The 19,339-nt window shown below is 39.9% G+C and overlaps 2 protein-coding genes across 2 annotated transcripts; one reads left to right on the top strand and one right to left on the bottom strand.

Annotated features, from left to right (window-relative positions):
* Positions 1–1,462: 1,462 nt before the first annotated feature.
* LOC134220337 (mitochondrial outer membrane protein SLC25A46) lies at positions 1,463–4,814 on the top strand. Its single transcript, XM_062699365.1, has 6 exons — positions 1,463–1,628; positions 1,695–1,864; positions 3,433–3,715; positions 3,824–3,880; positions 3,948–4,163; positions 4,225–4,814. Exons 1-6 carry the CDS (start codon positions 1,591–1,593, stop codon positions 4,760–4,762), a joined length of 1,302 nt encoding a protein of 433 aa, XP_062555349.1. The 5' UTR covers positions 1,463–1,590; the 3' UTR covers positions 4,763–4,814.
* Positions 4,815–4,952: 138 nt separating this feature from the next.
* On the bottom strand, positions 4,953–19,182 carry LOC134220336 (uncharacterized). Its single transcript, XM_062699364.1, has 5 exons — positions 18,278–19,182; positions 17,972–18,145; positions 17,626–17,913; positions 17,365–17,571; positions 4,953–5,533 (listed from the first exon to the last, which is right to left on the bottom strand). Exons 1-5 carry the CDS (start codon positions 18,994–18,996, stop codon positions 5,254–5,256), a joined length of 1,668 nt encoding a protein of 555 aa, XP_062555348.1. The 5' UTR covers positions 18,997–19,182; the 3' UTR covers positions 4,953–5,253.
* Between the last annotated feature and the right edge of the window lie 157 nt (positions 19,183–19,339).

Raw genomic sequence — 19,339 nt, 5'->3', positions numbered from 1 at the left:
GACAGCAAAAAATCACACCAAAGAAATACAATCGTCGCTCGCGAAATGTAAAAACAAATGAACAACAACTATCTCTCAGTTCACTGTGTGACAAATATGCGTACATTTTTCGCCTGACCAGTGAATTTCGCGGCATAAGTGTCACATTCGGGGTTTGATAGAAAAAACGTGGAAAAAATAGTTGTTTTTGGCAATGTTTCAGTCCGGCCCAACGAATATGAATATTCTTTTATAGTTCATTGCGTTAAAGTCAATAAAAAAGCGAAATTTTGCGATAATAGGATGAATGTATTTTGAAACTTCAAATGCGTTTTTCTCATTTTTATCGTTTGTAACATGTGACATTTATGCGTCCGACGGCAGAGCACACATGTTGCACAAAAGTTACTGTAGCCCCTGTACAACCGAATTTAGTTAGATTTGATTTGCTGCAACCAAATTGGTCTGGATTGTGCTGCTAGGAGCATTCCCAAGCAACCAGAAGTTCGGATAAGAAGGGCTATTTTGGCTTAATCAGCTCACATTTTAAGTAATTTTTTGTATGGTGGGAGCGTAAAAGTGAACTTTAAAGTTCCGTTAAGGATGCTTGGAACTTGATGTGAACCATAGTGAACCAATTAGTTCGGTTAAGAGTAAACTTAAGTAAAATCTGAACTTCTGGTTGCTTGGGTTACATCCCCTGCTGGGACATTGCCACCTGGCAGATTAGTGTTCACTAAGCACTTCCACAGTTATTAATTACGAGGTTTCTAAACCAAGTTACCATTTTGTTTTCGTATATCATGAGGCTAACACGATGATACTTTTATGCCCAGCCACGTGCTCACTCCAACGTGTTCCAACAAAAGATATTTATTTTAGTTACAAGATAAAGATTTTCGCTTCGGTTCCCTTTGTTCTGCTGTCCGAAACATGTTGGGTACCGAACTGTCAAATCGTATCCTCGCCAGCAAAAGATGTCCCGGACAGCGACGACAGCGACAACCTATATCTTGTAACTAAAATATCTTTTGCTCCAACCCCCGGGAAAATTGCACCTTATTTGGTTGCATTTCGCTTTGAAAACTGTAAATTTGTAAAAACTGCTTATTCGAAAATAAATCGTCGTTGTAAATATATTTGTATTTATTCAAGATGCAAACCCCTTGTTTCATAATAGAGTGGGCGTAATAGCGCACAACATTCATGAAGGGGGGCATAAACATAAACGTCATGCACTGCGGTTGTCGCGGCGAGCAAATCAATGGACTTAACCACGAGCGTCTTCTTTTTCCACGATTCTTCTTCTTTTCGCTCGAAAAAATGACATCCGCTGCGGGCCGATGAACATTTGAGTGAATTCGATGATTTTAGTTCACCGGATGTTCACGTTGATGTTCATTTTTTGTAAACTTTGCCCTCAGATGAGGTTTTCTTCTTACTGAAAATCGACGCGTGACGTCATCGTGGTTTAGTCCATGCAAAATTTGACATATTTTTCTTTCTGCCGAGTGGAAGGCAAAACTTCTGCAAAACACAGCAAGTAGTTTTTATTTCGGCAAATTCACTGCTAAATGTGCGGTTTTAGGTATATTTAATAGACTGTAATTAATGACTAGGGATATGGCAGGTTTGGAAGACTACGGGAGGTAAGTTAACTGATTTTGTTGGACGCAATTTTCCGGAAATAATATTTTGTTATTTCTCCCTGACAGGTACCTGGAAGATGATGAAGACCAGTTAGATAATATCCCTCGGTTTCATCCGACCTTCAAAGCTTCCCATGAGGCGACACATTATCAGTTCATAAACTCTGAGCGAGATCTGACGCTTCCGTTGCAAAAGCACAAAAATGTGCAGCCCATCTATGAAAGTCCGGACGACGGTAAGTCTCCCACTCAGAGTTGTTTGTTATGGGATACCGGGGCAAATGGGCAACTGTTGCTGTTTTCGCAACAGAGAAAGAAATTGCTCCAGACCGCATAAGGGAAAATCCATTAGATGGCAAATCAGCTTCTTTTAATCAGCCTTCTACCTTTCGTCACGTTTTTAATTGCCATTATCATGATAAAGTGTTACAGTCTTTCAACAAGTAAGAATGTTCAGACTGTAAAGCGTTATAATTTACAATTATCCCTATCGTTGAGTTTTAAATTATCTCCATTTGTATGTATCGTTTCCATTCCAAAACTTTCTTCCTACTACTGACAGTAGATTGAGTGAATTCAATAATGATTATACACTACATTCCTAATTACCATCCCCATTCCATGTCATCTCAGGTAATTTAATAGAAAAAAATTACAGTTCTTTAGGTATAAGTCAAACTAAGTATTCCAAAATTATGCTATGCGACACTATTTGGAGTTTTCAAAGCATTGCCAAAAACAACGACCTTAATATGCTCTCTTGTGAATGTTGGGGCAAGCTCAGCTCGCAACAAGCGATTGTCCCAATATTCAATAGAACAAGACAATGATCGTTTACCAAGGGACCGTATACTAATTACGTAAGCATTTTTCCTGATTTTTTCAACCCCCCTCCCCCATGTGAGATTTTTCCCGCACAAATCATTTTTTATTTATATGAAACGTAAGAAAATGGCAGACCCCCCCCCATAAGTAGTTAGTGTACAGCAAGCATCTGAAGAAGTCGCCGATGACGATGTTTTCGGATACACATTTATTGGTTGTCAACATTTATACATAAAAATCTGTTGACATGATTTCATTTTTGCTTTTGAACAGGGATTGAATCCTGAAGAGAAAGAACAAGTCTCTCACTTATCATCTCTGTATACATATACGATATGTAGCATACCGCGAGAGACTTTTTTCGCAAGCTGTCTTGATAGAGGACTGATTCGGGAGGCTATACCCCATGATAAATTTCTTTTTGAAAGCTCCAAATGCGGGGAGCACTAGCTCTGACGATGCATTTCAACTTGTTCTACACAGCTGTGCAGTAACCAACACGAAAGGAGCGAAAACAAAGTGAAAATCACCATTTTTCTGTGGGGGCAGCCTATCCGATTCTGTTTTTTCGCACTTGTATACAAGTTTGATAAATTTGTTATCATGGCTTGTTATGTTTCGGAACAGTTTTTTCCTCTCTTTTATCATTGTTCGTTATCTATTGAGAGCCATTTCTGCAAACCCTGCTTTTGAAATATACAAATAATCGTAGTTTGAAAACCTCACAACAAATCCCTAAACATATTAGTTGCAGATTAAATTTCATGCAGATAAAATATTGTCCTATGCAGATGGCGACAAAGACATTATTACTAGTCTCTTTTGTTGCTCCTTTCTTTGCGTTTTCAGCGATAATTACTGCAATTGAACAAGAGTGTAACACTTCTTGGGCAAAATCGGTAGAACTTGTTTTTCTTTATTCATCGAATCTCGATAAAGCCCAATTTAATAATTTTACTTCTCCAATTCATTTCATTAGAAATTTCGCTCAAGAAATATCTGGGCGCCAGTGTCAACCTGATAAGTCTGATAACGGAGAACCTCCTATGCCATCCCTTCATGGTTCTGCGACGGCAGTGTCAGGTGCACCACAATTCGAAGAAGTACCACATCGTTCCACTAACGTTGGTTCCGGTGATCGTTCATCTCCATCAGCGACAAGGAGTGACCACACTGTGGAAAGGTATAGGAAGTGTCCTCCTTGTGCGTGGTCTGACTCTGGCGGTGGAGGATGTTATTTCAAAATTTACACCATGGCCAAAGTGAGCATCTTGTTTTATTTAATAAAATTAATATTTTCAAACGGAAGCGACTATGTTTAGGCGATATCAAACAACAAATAAAATTTTCTAAATCATTTTCCTTTCTAGGGAAGTAAATTCAAAGACCACACTGAAGCAGTTTGGACAACATCTGTTACTCAAATGGTAAGCATATTGCCGTTTTTTTTATCCAGCAGCCCCAAAGTACATGAGTTTTTCACTTAACCTACAGCATCAGCTTAGCCACAATTGTTCCGTTCTATTCGGCGTCTTTAGTAGAGACGGTTCAGAGTGACATCGCCAGCGAGAAGCCCGGAATCTTTGACGTGTTCCGTGAAGGTGCAAGCCGATTGGTTTCTTGGAGCGTTCCTCAGAAGGGTCGAATGCTACCAATATGGGCGCTAGTCGGCCCGAGTATATCGCTCGGAATATCCAAATACATTTGCCAGTATGTTGGATCATATATTGCTTGTTACCTAATTAGTAACCCTGATAATTGTTTTCAACAGGCTCTTCATTAGAGGAATTTCCACACGAATCATGTGCCGTCGGGTTACGTTCTTCGAAGAGAAACGAGGCGCTCGTACTCGCGATTTCACCGCTCAAAGTCAGGTCATTGAAGTGTACTCAACGATGATTTCGCTCATGACCACGGAGATTATTTTCTACCCATTTGAAACAATCCTGCATCGAATTCAGCTACAAGGCACCCGTACCATCATCGATAATCTGGATTCCGGATATTCGGTAGTTCCGATATTGACCAGTTACGAGGGCGTCGTTGACTGCTACCGTCAAACTATTGCCACCGAAGGCGTGTCCGGTCTGTACAAAGGCTTCGGAGCAATGCTGCTACAGTTTGCCGCTCACGTTGCTGTGATAAAGCTGGGCAAGTGGATCATAACGCAAATATCGGAGATCATGTCCAACAAGCCGCCCCCGAAGGTGGCCGAATTCTACAATCTGGATGCGAAAAACTCCGGTGGCTCGGCCAGCATGTCGAGAAGCATCAGTGGAATAAGCTCCCTCAGCGAGGAACTATCTTAAGTCCAAATTCATGGCGACACACGTGATTAAAAGTTGTTTCATTACCAAAAGACCTACAATTCTTGTTATTTTTTAGAATATGCTGACAAAAAGAAACAAGGGTTACGGATGGTATTCCCGGCAGGGTCCTGTTATCGACACAGGCTCCAACACCAAAGATAAAAACATTAGTATGCCAAAAACTCATCCCTAATCATATGTGCTCACTCGATAATTATCAATGCAGCTATTTTAAATTAAACTTAAAGATGTTAAAAGCACAATAGCCCGCCGGGAATTCCTGCCGATACCCAACAGTCTTTTTTTTTCGAAACTGCTATGTAATGACTTTTTCTCTTTATTACTATTTTTTCATACGATATTGCAAATCGTATTTAGTAACTAATTCTCGCGTTCCGCGCATATAAGAATATAATAAAAAGGTTTAAAAAATAGAATTCCTGCTGTTGAATGAATAACTTCTTCTTCTTCAATGAATAACTTGAAGCAATTTAATCAAAAGTGCCGAAGAGGTGGCTCCAACGGAGAAAATCCGCGGAAGTTCCGTCGTTCGGAATGGGAATCACCGGAGGATCGCCGATGATCGGTGTGACTCCGAACTCGAAACGCATTTTTCCATCGTTCACGTATCCGGCCTCCTCCGTCAATTCCTTGAAATCGACGAACGAATGTTGACCGTAGCTGAGTTCGTCCAGTTCGAACATCTCCTCGCCGAACATCCGAATGATCTTTTCCGAGTCATTGTTGAATAGTGTGGCAAAGAATTTGCACCTGAAATTGTTAATTCCTTTAATAATACTGCCGGATTCGTTCTCATATTGTGCTTGGCAGCCCCACCGATAGTTATGATAGAACACATCGTTACCACTTATTCGCTGTTGTTGAAATGGATAGTTCGCATATCTATTAGGGGGCGTCGGGGTAACTTGGCCAACAGCTTATTTTTATTGATAATGTGTCAGTTATTATAATTGAAAGTTTACACTAAATTACATTCACCTTGTTACTTAATTTCAGTAAGCTATCCCAGCAAATTTTCGTTTTATAGCTAATAAAGTGACTTTTGAAGACTCGCTCCAAAAACGGTCAATCTATATAGGGGAACTGTTCCGATCTCCATCTCACTGTACATATATCCATCTCATCGCTAAACAAAGAAATACGGCACCAAATTCGTCGCTTCTTTTTGTCAACATGCGTGCTCACTGCTGAAAAAAATCACAAAAATAATAAATAAACCAAATTCCTTTCCATTGCTTTGTTTTTGATGGGATGGAAGCTATGAGATGAAGTGGCGAACCGCTCCCCTATACAAAAAAAATTGGCTTTATTACGGCCGCGCATCAAAGAATAGACAGCCCAAGTTTTGCTAACTTATATTTGTTTTTTCTTCTATTTACGAGGAAAAATGTTAAGATGAAATGCAAAACACAATCTTTTCGATGAAATTGTTTTCGTACAATTTGTATATAATTTTTAAATGTTGATCATCTTTTGACGACAGCGCATCACTCAAGAATAGACAGTCCAATTTTTGCTAAATGGTTTGCTAAAATGGTTTTTCGTACAATTTGCATAGAATTTTTGACCATCTATATAAAAACCAAGTTGTAAAAAAATAAAAGATCATTCTGAAGAACAGATTTGTTTTCTAGAAAAATTGTGGACGCAAAAAAACGTATCAGAAAATTGATCATTTTTTGGCGAGACAAAGTTCGCCGGGTAAGCTAGTTTATTATAAAAAGTAAGGCATCATAAATAACATTTTAGATGTCTTTTTCTTTACTTGTAATATAGTTTAGATTACAGCATTAATATGAATAGCATAGTATTTCGATCATAGAGTGGTGAATCATTTTTAAATACTTTTTTTAAAACAAAATAACACAAATAAAAAAATGCTTCTCAATCGGAGTAAAATGGGCAATATCCGTCGGGGTGTTATCGCTATCCAGTTTTCCGCGAGCGGTAATGGCCGCCAGCTTGCCTGCGGGTCAGTCTCTGATTTGACGTTTTTGGAGGTCAACTGCACCACTGCCTGAGCAAGCTGACCAATGTGGCATATAAGAAGGTCCTGATTCAGTGAATTCAAGCCTTCTTATATTACACATTGATCAAAATGCTCGAATGGTGGGTGCAGTTGACCTCCAGAAACGTCAAATCAGAGACTAACCCGCAGGCAAGCTGGCGGCCATTACCGCTCGCGGAAAACTGGATACTGGATACTGGCCGTAATATTTTCATACGACCAAACTTATGATAATGTTTCATACGAATTGAACTATGAAAATTGTAGGATCTTTATTCGATCAATTCTAACTCTTTATTTTATTTATTTATTATTATTTATTTATATTATTTATTTTATTTTATTTAGCTCTCATTTTTCACAACTTTTTTTATATATACCTAGATGGTCGATATTTTATAATTCCATGAAAATTGTACGAAAAACCATTTCATCGAAAATATTGAGTTTTGATTTTCAAAGACTTATACGCATAACTGTCCCATGGATATAGAACATTCCAGCAGACATGGGACAAATCTGTGTATAACGGCAGTATATAGATAGGTAGAAGATATATATGATGCTGATCAATACCGTGTTTTCCCAGTCACATGAGGAGGAACTTATGCTATACTTTATATGCCTTTATGCACTCACTCGGACGAAAAAAAATCATATCTCGCATCAGTTCAATCGCCAAACAGAATGTAGACGACACCCTGGTTTTGAAATCGCCAGAGCCCATCCTAAAGGTAAAAGCGTAATGGCCATGGTCACGGTCAATTCTTAAAATTTACCGTATAGGGGCTGATTTTTTTTTAAATTTATTGTAATCGAACCCGAGTATTGTTTTGACCACACACGAACCATATTGGCCACCGGGTGGTTCCCTGGAAGATGCGGAACATCGGCAAAAATGGTGAATTCGAAATTTTATCGTAGAGCGGTGGATTTTTTTAGGAACATGGCTTGTCGAACCCTGAATACTGAATTGCTGTTTTGACCACACATGTACCATTGTGGCCATGGGCTAGTCCCCTGAAAGATCCGGCACATCTATAAACATGATGAATTCCAAAATTCATCGTAGACCGCAGGTATTTTTTAAAGTTCCTCCAAGAATTTCTCTAGAAGTTTCTCTAGGAATTCCTCCGGAAGTCCTTTTTTATCGTGATGAACTTTTATACTCACAAAAATAAAAAATCACAGAAATAAAGTTTAAAAAAAACGGTTTTACCTCCAGTCCAGAAATTCCTCCGGAAGCTCCTCCAGGATTTCCTCCGAAAGTTCCTCTACGAATTCCTCCGGAAGTTCCTCCAGAAATTCTTCAGGAAGTTCCTCCAGGAAAGCTTTCAAAGGAATTTCCCAAAGAACTCCTGAAGGAATTCCTGGAATATCCGCCGAAGGAATTTGTGGAGGAACTAACGAAGGAATTCCTGGAAGAACTTCCGGAGAAATTCATGGAAGAACTTGCGAAGGAATTCCTTCAGGAACTTCCGAAGGGATTCCTGGAGAAACTTCATGAAGAATTCCTGTAGGAGGAGTTTCTTGAGAAACTTCCTAATGAAATTCTGGAGGAATATCCGAAAAAAATCTTGGAGGCACTTACGAAAGAATTTCAGGAGGAATTCAGGAGAAAATTCTGAAGGAATTCCTGGAGAAACCTGCGGAGGATTGCTAGGAAGAACTTCTGCAGAAATTTTTAGAGCAACTACCGGAGGAACTTCCGAAAGAATTCCTGGAGTAAATTCAGACGGAATCTGGAGAAACTTCCGAAGAACTCTTATTTGTGTTTTTTATCGGAATTAAGTACGACATAACGAATAAAGGATCACGATTGGAAGCTTCGAACATGAAACAAGTCGCTAGGCTTTGCAGGTTGCGACAGGATAATCTACGATGAATTACATCCCCGCAACTTCGATGTCGTAACTCGTAGCACTGCAGGAAATCTGCTGGACAGGACTGAAAGTGTGGAAAAGCGGGCATCGAGCGGCTACCTTCTACCAAATCTGTGGCACCACCAACGAGCTGGGAACCGGAATCATAGTGCTGGGAAAGATGCGCCAACGCGTGATTGGGTGGCAGCCAATCAACACAAGGATGTGCAAGCTGAGGATAAAAGGCCGATTCTTCAACTATAGCATCATCATGCACAGCCCACACGAAGAGAAAGAAGCGTTCTACGCACAGCTGGAGCAGACATACGATGGATGCCCACGTCAAAATCGTCATTGAAGACATGAACGCTCAGGTAGGAAGGGAGGAAATGTATAAACCGGTCATCGGACCAGATAGTCTGCATACCATATCCAGGGTGTCTACTACCTGGAAAAACCTGGAAAACCTGGAATTATCAGGGAATTTCTCCCCACCTGGAAAATACCTGGAATTATCAGGGAATTCCTGACATAATCAGGGAAATTTCAATACCTGGTGATCATGAGTGAAATTTTCTCAAAAGATGAAAAAATCCATCAAAATATTTGAATAAATATACCAATTAAATCTATTGAAAATGTAGTGAACGTTAATGGATCGTTATTCCGCAAAAAACTTTTTGCCTTCTTCAAAAGAATTCCTGGAGAATTTCCGAAGCTATTCTTGGTGATATCTAGGAATTTATTCGGGAAATTAATTAGAGATTACTTTGTAAATTCTTTTGAGTATTCCCTCGGAAATTCTTTATGAATATATTTTGAAAAATACTAAATTAGTTAGGATTTTTCAAAGCAATTCCTGGAGGAACTTCCGAAGGTATTTCGAGATCAGTTTTCCAAGGAATTTTTCAAAGAAATCACTAAGAGAGTGTCTATAAGAATGATTAGCAATTTTCTAAATTATTTCTGGAGTAATTTCCAGAATAAAAACCAAAAAGAATTCCCGGAAGAATATATAGAAGAATATATTCAATAAATAGTGATTTGTGAAGAGTTTTTGCTGAAGAAATTCTTGAAAGAACAGCCGAAGGAATCCCGAATAGATTTTTCAAAGAATTCTTTAAAGCAAAATATCCGAAAAAACTCCTCCAGCTGTTTTCTAAAGTTTTCCTCAAGATTCTTCTGAATGAGTTCCCAAAAAATCCCAAGGAATCTCAAAAGAAAATCTGAAGCATTTTCCGAAGGGTTTTACAGTAAAGCAGTAATAGAACGCTAGTGGCGCTGCAACCATTGACATTATTCTGCCAAAATATGCTTCAATAAGCTTAATAGCCTATTCAGATTACGATTAGATTATTTATCTTAATAAATATCGTGTTAAACCTGAGAAAGAAAATTTGTGAGTATTTATTTGAATATCACAAATTATTAAATAATCGTAAAACTGAACACATGTTTGATGATTTAAATAAATACACGCATAGATCTAATCCCGACGTTCAATTGAGGGGCGTTTTTAGCGCCAAATTTCAATATAATCAAGGCTAATTTTGTTTTTTTCGCGCGCAGTTGCTAAACTCAGTGGTAATCAATTAAATGAATTTATGAAGAAGTAAACTAAGTAAGTCATTCTATGTTTTGAATAATCAAAACACGAATGTCAAAAGTCGAAGTGAATGTGCTTCATGAAAGTGAATATTTTATGCTCTGGTACCGGCACCTTGGCTGCTAGGTCCAAGCAAACTAGATGTTGGTCACGCGAACAGGTATAAGGACGTTCGGCATGTGTACTTTAGGCATAAAGGTTGTTAAGCATAAAAACAGCCCACGACATAAAGAAGGTGTTATGCCTAACGTCCTTATGCCTAACGTCAGGGACCCAGCAATCTCATATTTTTGCATCAACACATTTCCTGAAGGAGTTTTCGTGAGAAGTTCTGAAGGATTTCCAGAAAAAATTCTCAAACATATTTTGGGAACATTTCCTTAAGAAGTTTTCTTAAGTTTCTTAAAAAAAACAGCTGAAATAAAATTCAAATAAATTTCAGAAAGAATTCTTAATCAAAATGTTTAAATTCTTTGACTAACCATTTTGCTATTTTATGAGTTGGTGATCTTTCGGCAGATATTCTTTCTCTGTTCCTAAAAAAAATTAGAAGAATATCTGAAGAAATTTGCAAAGTATTTTATAAAGGTATTTCCGAGGGATTTTCCCAAGACATTTTCGAACAAACACCTAAAGGAATTTAAACAAAAAAACCGTGAAGGAATCGCCAAATGCATCTCTAAAGGAATTTCCGAAACAATTCCTTGATTTGTTTTCTAAAGTTTTGGCAAGGAATTTTTCAAATTAAATCCTGGAGGAAGTTCTGAAAATACGGAGAATTTTCCGATGGAATCTTGGGAGAAATTTTCAGAGGAATACTTGGAGAAGTTTCCTCTGTGATTCCTGTAGGAATTTTGATTCAATGGCTGAAGCAATTTCCGGGTGAACTTGCGAAGGTATTCCTGAAAGAATTTCTTAAGTAATTTACACCATTGTTCATGTGAGGCTACCAACAAATTCTTTAAAAAAACATTTTTCGCAATATGTATGTACTTTTTTGAAATGACTATTTTGCTGCTAAAATCTATATATGGCACGTTTGTTTTTACCTGGAAAATAATGTAAAACACCTGGAAAAACCTGGAAAAATCAGGGAATTTTGTTTTTACAGATGAGTAGACACCCTGATATCGAACGACAACGGCCAACGATGTATAAGCTTTGCAGCCTCCCGCGGAATGGTAGTCCGAAGCACTTTCTTCGCCCGCAAGAATATCCACAAGGCCACATGGACATCACCCAATCAAGTAACGGAAAACCAAATCACAGATAACAGATATTGAGGCTGGCATCCGATACGTGTGTAAACATCCACAATCGTTAATTCAAATGTATTTTAAATTGGGACCGCGTTTGGCAATCGATTGGAGATGGCGCAAGGATCATTTTTATTGAAAACGCAGCCCGAATGCTGCTGTCAAATGCATTGGATGCGTACGACGGATGTTAATCAATTGCGTCCGTATGTACTGCCGCAATCAGTTGAGTAGATGGCAGTAGTGGGCCAACGTATATCAATTCTAAAGTTCACACAGGATTTTCAATAAAATTTGTTCTATAGCCTAAATATCTGTTATCTGTGACCAAATCGACCACGTTCTAATCGACGGTAAATTCTTCTCCGAAATTCACGAAAGTACGCACTTACCGCAGTGCAAATATTGAATCCGACCACTACCTCGTTGCAGTATGCATGCGCTCAAAACTCTCGACGGTGTACAACACGCGTCGCAGTCGTCCGCCGCGGCTAAACATTGGGCGGCTATAAGACGGTAGACTAGCCCAAGACTACGCGCAGCAGCTGGAAGTGGCACTCCGAACGGAAGAGCAGCTAGGCGCAGCATCTCTTGAAGATGGTTGGAGAGATATTCGATCCGCCATTGGAAGCACCGCAACCGCTGCACTAGGCACGGAGGCTCCGGATCAGAGAAACGACTGGTATGACGGCGAATGTGAGCAGTTAGTAGAGGAGAAGAAGGCAGCATGGGCGAGATTGCTGCAACACCGCACGAGGGCGAACGAGGCACGATACAAACGGGCGCGGAAAAGACAAAACTCGATTTTTCGGAGAAAAAAGCGCCAGCAGGAAGATTGAAACCGTGAAGGGACGGAGCAACTGTACCGCACTAACAATGCACGAAAGTTCTATGAGAAGTTGAACCGTTCACGTAAGGGCCACGTGCCACAACCCAATGGATATGTGTAATGCAACGTACACACCAGTCAAGCAGTTTGACGAACATTGACTCCGCCCCCAAGAAAACGCTTCGGTTGCTGCTTTGTTTGAACGTGTGTGAAGTTGTTCGAACAACAATTTGACAGTTGGCGGCTCGGTTGGAAATAATTAAAACGGTTTGATTTTGGTTTGAGTTGTCGGGGGTGGAGTCATGGTTCGCCGAACATGTTTGAGCATTTGTAGTGAAGTTGCACAAACCCCCATATATTTTCTGATGGTTGGTGCTCAAGTTGGCGCTTCGGTCGTTCGTGTGTGATATTGTTGGTCGAATAAACTGATTGTTCGTGACGGTGTTGGTAAAACTTGATGGATGTTTGAATAAACGAGAGGTGGAGTCAATGTTGGTCAAACTGCTTGACCGTGTGTACGTTCCATAAGGACATAAACGGGAACCTTCTTACGAACGAGCGTGAGGTGATCCAAAGGTGGCGGCAGCACTACGAAGAGCTCCTGAATGGCGATATGGCAGACAACGGTGGCGGTATGGTAACCAGACCAGGTGTTCGCCGTACATCAGGTATTGCAGAAATGCCGCGAGTACAACGTGCCCACACATCATCTATTTAACGACTTCAAAGCCGCATATGATACAATCGATCGGGACCAGCTATGGCAGCTAATGCACGAAAACGGATTTCCGGATAAACTGATACGGTTGATCAAGGCGACGATGGATCGGGTGATGTTCTATTCAACATCGCTTTGGAGGGAGTAATACGAAGGGCAGGGATTGACACGAGTGGTACGATTTTGACGAAGTCCGTCCAGTTATTTTGTTTCACCGACGACATTGATATCATGGCACGTAACTTTGAGGCGATGGAGGAAGCCTACATCAGACTGAAAAGCGAAGCTAAACGGATTGGACTAGTCATCAACACGTGGAAGGCGAAGTACATGATAGGAAGAGGCTCAAGAGAGGTCAATGTGAGCCACCCACCACGGGTTTCTATCGGTGCTGAAGAATTCGTGCACGGTAGCTTCCATTTACCCAGTAATGGGTACTTTCGTACCCATTTCGAAGAAAAGTGGCAGAACTCATTTAATAAGTAAACCGCATTTACTCATTAATGGGTACTCCCATTGAACTTCAAAAAATGGGGAAATTTTACACCTTTGTTTCGCTGCAAAAAATGTATGAAATTTACCCACTTGTGTTGGTGAAACTTCATAGTGGGTGAAACTTCAACAAGGGAGTAAATGCAAAGTACTCACCAGGTTTTTTTTGCCATTTTACTTATTTGACTTCTTCCACGCATGGGCGGATTTGAGTGAAAAGTGAGTTGTTTTGCGGTTCCGTGTAGACTGTGCTACTGATACGGGTGTCCTACGAAAGGCTGAAACACATAAGGCTGAAATACCGAAAGGCTGAAAGTCTCAGCTGAAAAATCAGAAGGCTGAAATTGATGGGATGAAATAAATCCCAACTATACGATATGTTGTACCAACTATGTTGAGAGGTTGGATAGTGAATAATGAATAAATAATAGAGAATGATGAATAAAGAAGAATAGAGAATAATTAATAAAGAAGAATAAAAAATACAGAATAAAGAACAAAGAGTAAAGAATAAAGAACAAATAATAAAGAATAGATAATAAAGAATAAAGAATAAAACATAGAGAATAAAGAACAAAAATTGCACAGAGAAGAAGGAAGGAGGAAAGAAGAAGGAAGAAGAGAGAAAAAAGACGGAAAAAGGGAGAAGGAAAAAAGATGAAAAATTGAAGAAAGAACATAGAAGAAGGAATAAGGAAAAAATAAAATAAAGGTGGAAGACGGAATAATGACGAAGCAATAAGAAAAAAGAAAGAAGGGAGACAGATGGAAAAAGGAAGAAGAAAATGGAAGAAGGGAGAGAGAAGACGGAAGAAGAAAGAAGGAAAAAAGATGAAAGATTAAAGAAAAACATGGAAGAAAGAAGAAGGAAAAAGTAAGATAAAGATGGAAGAAGGAATAATGACGAAGCTAGAAGAAAAAATGAAGAAGGAAGACAGACGAAGGAAGGATACATATGAAAGAATGAAGAACGGAGAAAGAAGAAGTAACAAGAATGAAGAGAAAAAAGAAAAGGAAGAAGGTAAAAGAAATAAGAAGGGAAAGGGAAAAAGGAAGGAAAATGAAGAAAGAAGAAAATAGAAGCAAAGAAAAAAGAAAGAAGTAAGGAAAAAGGAATAAGGAATAAGGAAGAAGAAACTTGGACAAGGAATAAGATAGAGCAGCGGTTCTCAATCTGGGGTACATGTACCCCTGGGGGTACCTTCGCTGGTCCTAGGGGGTACCTCGGACACAAATGCATAATGGCGGACGTATTACAATTACAATCAAAACTTATCGATAAAGTTTTGGCAATTGTGTATTTTTCATTTCAGAACTTTGTCTTGTACATAATATGCATTATTTATTTTTATTTTTCAGACTAAGGCCGGAGTGGTCTGTGCAGTGCATAAAAGTGTTCTCCATTCAGTTCAGTCAATGGCTGCATGTCGCCAACCACGCAGTCTGCGGAGATTCCGCAAATCGTCTTTCACCTGATCGATTCACATTGCTCGCTACGCACCTTGGCTTCTTGTTTCCGTAGGATCGTTGACAATTTTCACCAGATTAGTACCCGTCATTCTGGCTACGTGCTCGGTCTTCCGCAGTCTTATGATATTCGCGGGGTGAACGATGGATGGTTCTCCCAACCAGAGCTTAAAATATTCATCTTCATGAAGCAACTTCGGTCCGAATTTTGACAAACATTGCATGAATATTCAAAACATAGAATGACATAGTCTGACGACTACTCCACCGAATCATTCATTCGACTGTCATTGAAAGTGCTTACTATGTGCAGAAAAAAACATAATTAGCATTGTTTATGTTGATGTTTACCGCTGAAAGTGCCTAGCGGATGAAAATCGGATCCAGTCCTCTGTGTGGTTAATCACTTTACTCATTTGAAACGTGTTCAGATTTCAGATAATTTATCAATTTGTAAAAGGTGCATGAATAATATTCAACTGAATATTGACCGTCCAGAGCTGACTATAAATGTGTCTGGAAGTGAGCTGACAAGTGAAGAAAGGTGGACTTCACCAAAAATTTTCGATTATTTTACACTCTGCTCCCAACAGCTGATGCAACTCGTGGCTCATTCGCCTTCTTCACCATCTGCACCCCACCTAATGAGCGTTTCGTAGATATAGTCAGTTTGGTACGGCGGCGAAGTCTACTCGATCGGAGCGCTTTGCTTCTCGGAAGCATTCACCCAGACAGCTCGAAGGCATCCTTCCAAGATGTTCAGAAGCCTTCTTTCGAGAGGCTTGGAGGCATCATTTCAAGATGCTTGGATATCTCCCTTCAAGAGGCTTGGAAGCCTCCTTTCAATAGCCCTGCAAGCCTTCTTTCAAGAGGCCCGGAAGCCTCTTTTCAATAGACTCGGAAGCTTCCTTTTAAGAAGGTCGGAAGCCTTCTTTCAAAAAGCCCGGAAGACTCTTCTTGTAAGGCTTGGATAACTACCTTCAAGATGCCCTTTCAAGAGGCTCGGAAGTCGCCTTTTAAAAGAGTCGGAAGACTTCTTTCAGAAAGCTCGGATGGCACCTTTCAAGAGGCTAGGGAAGCTACTTCCAAGTGGCTCGGAAGCCTCCTTCGAAAGGCCTGAAAGCCTCGTTTTGAGAGACCCGGAATCAAAAGGCTCCTTTCAAGAGGCTCGGAAGCCTCCTTTCAAGAGGCTTGTAAGCCTCCTTTTGACATGCTCGGAAGCCTATTTTCAAGAGGCTCGCAAGCCTATTTTCAAGAGGCTTGCAAGCCTATTTCAAAGAGACTGGGAAGCTTATTTTCAAGAGGCTCGAAAACCTACTTTCAAGTGGCTCTGAAGCCTATATTTGAGAGGCTCGGAAGCCTCCTTTCAAGAGGCTTAGAAGCATACTTTCAAGCTCAGAAGCGTCCTTTCGAGATGCAAAGGAAGCCTCCTTTTAAGTGGATCGAAAGCCACCATGCAAGAGGCTCGAAAGCTATGCAAGAGGCTTGGAATTGTCCTTTCAAAAGACCTGGAAGCCTACTTTCAGGAGGGGGTTCCTCAATTAATGCAATAGTTTGAAGGGGTACCTCTCAAGAAAAAGGTTGAGGACCGCTGAGGTAGAGGAAAGAAGACAGAAAGGGAGGAAAAACAAAGTAATGAAAGATGGAAGAAAGAAGAAATAAAAAAGAAAAAACAAGGGAAAGGAAGAAGAGAGAAATAAGATAGCAAGAGGAATGAATAAAGAAGGAAGAAGAATAAAGAAAATGAAGGAAGAAGAAAACAGAAAAAAAGTAAGAAGAAAGAAGGAACAAGGAAGGCAGAAAAAGAAATAAGGAAACAGGAACAAGGAAAGAGGAATTAAGAAGGAAGAACTAAGAAGAAAGATAGAACGAAGAAACAAGAAAGAAACAGGAAGAAGGAACTAGGAAGGGTTGCAGAAGAACAAAAAAATGAAAAAAATGGGATAAAAAAGGGAGAAGGAAGTAGGAAGAAAGAAGGGAGAATAAATAAGGAAAAAAAATAAAAATTAAAAATGAGAAAGTAATTTTGGCAAGAATCAAAAACCAAATACAAGAACCAAGAACAATAAAGTCTTGTTCCTTTCTATGTAACCTTAAAATTGTTTGAGCTGTGTAGACTAAAAAATAAGAATTCCGTATAGATATTTTTAAAATATGTTTTGGACCTCCATGTGTCAGTTTAGCAACAACGTTGATATGACGATTTATGGCACGTAAATTTGAGAATACGAAGGATCAGACCAAAGGAAAAAACTAAGCGGACACATACCAAGATAATTTTTGAGATAGTAAACATTCACATGACTAGTTCTGTAGGAATATTTCATATCCCTGAATACTTACTTGCGTTTTGGGCCGCAAAGTTGCACGATGTAAACGCCCAAATGAGCAACTTTCGATTCCTTGGTACGGGTCTCCTTTTCATTACGCCTCAAGCGTAAACACCACTCAGTCCCCTGGCTGTCCACAAGCGGATGAGACAACACGCAATCCTTGTCTTTGACCAACAGTGCGAGCGTCAGGAAAAAATAGCTGCATGAGCGTTGCTTGCTGAAAACATGGAGCGATTATTTACGTTATTTGAATAAAATTGAGGCTATCTACAGCTGGTCAACTTGATCTTTCAAAGAGGCAACTTCCTCGTCCACACCGTGCCGGTACTTGTTATTCTCATCGATGTGAAGATAATTTTCCACGATCAAGCTGGATGGTCGAATGCCAATGCGCATCATAAGCATGTGATGTTCGTCCGTGCTGATAAAGCCGTTTTCCTTCAGGAACTTCATTTCGACCAGCTCCAAACTCTGTTCAGAGCGCTGGATTATGAACGAATAGTTCAAGGTCTTCATGAAATCATCATGAAGAAGCTCAATTATCACCTTGTGGGGGTACCTACAGTGAGAAATGTTAGTTTGAAAACAAACTCAAAAGGAGTTGGCAAAAGTATTACTTTTCTTGTCTTTTGTTTTTTGCAAAAAACTGCAGACTGAACTTTTTCTGGATGAAGGCAGTTACCGACCAAGGATATCCGGAAGCATCGAACATAAGGAAGGACATGGGAGACTTCCTTTTGTGGACGTTGTCTACGAAAAGCGGTTGCATGATAACGCGTGGAATCAACGAGCTAAGAATGAATAAAAAGATCTGTTGTTAATATTTTGTTGTACAAAAATCTCTGCAACAGTCTGCTTGTTATATAAAAGAAGCAAAAAATGGATAGTTTAGAAAGGTTTAAAACAATGATAAGCATAAATACCATCTGATGTTGTGGCACTCGACCAATTCGTGAGCCTGTCCAACCGGATCTGGCATCTGCTGTGAAATTTCCTTCACAATCCCAACATGCTTTTGGATGAGCTCCGTTTTCGACATGCTGTTCACCTTTGCATCAAAGTCCCTCCGGTCCATCGTTTTCTTGATCGGCTTTGCCAATTGCGCCGTCAACTCCTCTTTGCGTTCTGCCACCGCATCTCGTATGTCGCACTTGGCCGATTCAGCCAAGGCGGCCACTTCCGTAACCAATTCCTGTTCATTGGCTGTTATCATCTCCAGATTCCTGGCCACTCGTTTCCTGTCTTCTTCTCGGCTTTTGAACCGCTCGCTGAGTTCGTCCAGCTTCTTTGTGACGTGGTCTCTCAGCTGGCGGTAAATCTTCTCCAGATCTCCATAGTTGTGACCAGTGTGATCGTTGGAGCGTAGCACACATTCCATACAAAGGCCTTTGGCACAGTTCAAGCAGTAATAGGTCACCAACTTGCCGTGGAATGTACAGATCGGAAAATTGTTCGACAACCGTTCTGCGCAATCAGTACAGATATATCGTGCCCCATCGTGGAATCCGTCGTGAGGGCAGTTTAGGAAAAGATTTTGGTTGCATTCACCACATTGAGCGATCAGCGGAAGCGCCCCGTATTCCGGACAAGTCTCGCAGTGAAAATTCTCGCGAAGGCGTTTGTTGGGATACATTCCAGACATGATTTGTAGCGAAATATTTACGAACAAAATAAAACAGAATAATTATTGCAGAAAACAAAGGATAAAATCAGGAAACTTCTTCACAAACGTTGCAAACTTTATCGTGTTATTTGCGTACCTTTTGCACTACTCTCAAGAAAATATTAATTTTGAACCGGAAAAAACGAAAAAAAAACTCGATGCATCCTTGCGCTTGTTTTGCTAGGCAAGGTTGCCAGTTTTAATCTCGAACGCAGCCAGTTTTGTCGGTATAAAACTATTCGAACTATTTACTGAATAAATAATTGGCATTTAAAATTTTGTTGTTTTGGTTCTATAGTTTTGTCAATAATTTTGTTATCAG

The sequence above is a fragment of the Armigeres subalbatus genome, chromosome 3 (assembly GCF_024139115.2).
Source record: "Armigeres subalbatus isolate Guangzhou_Male chromosome 3, GZ_Asu_2, whole genome shotgun sequence".
NCBI classification, from domain to species: Eukaryota; Metazoa; Arthropoda; class Insecta; order Diptera; family Culicidae; genus Armigeres; species Armigeres subalbatus.
This window is presented reverse-complemented; position numbering and strand designations above follow the sequence as displayed.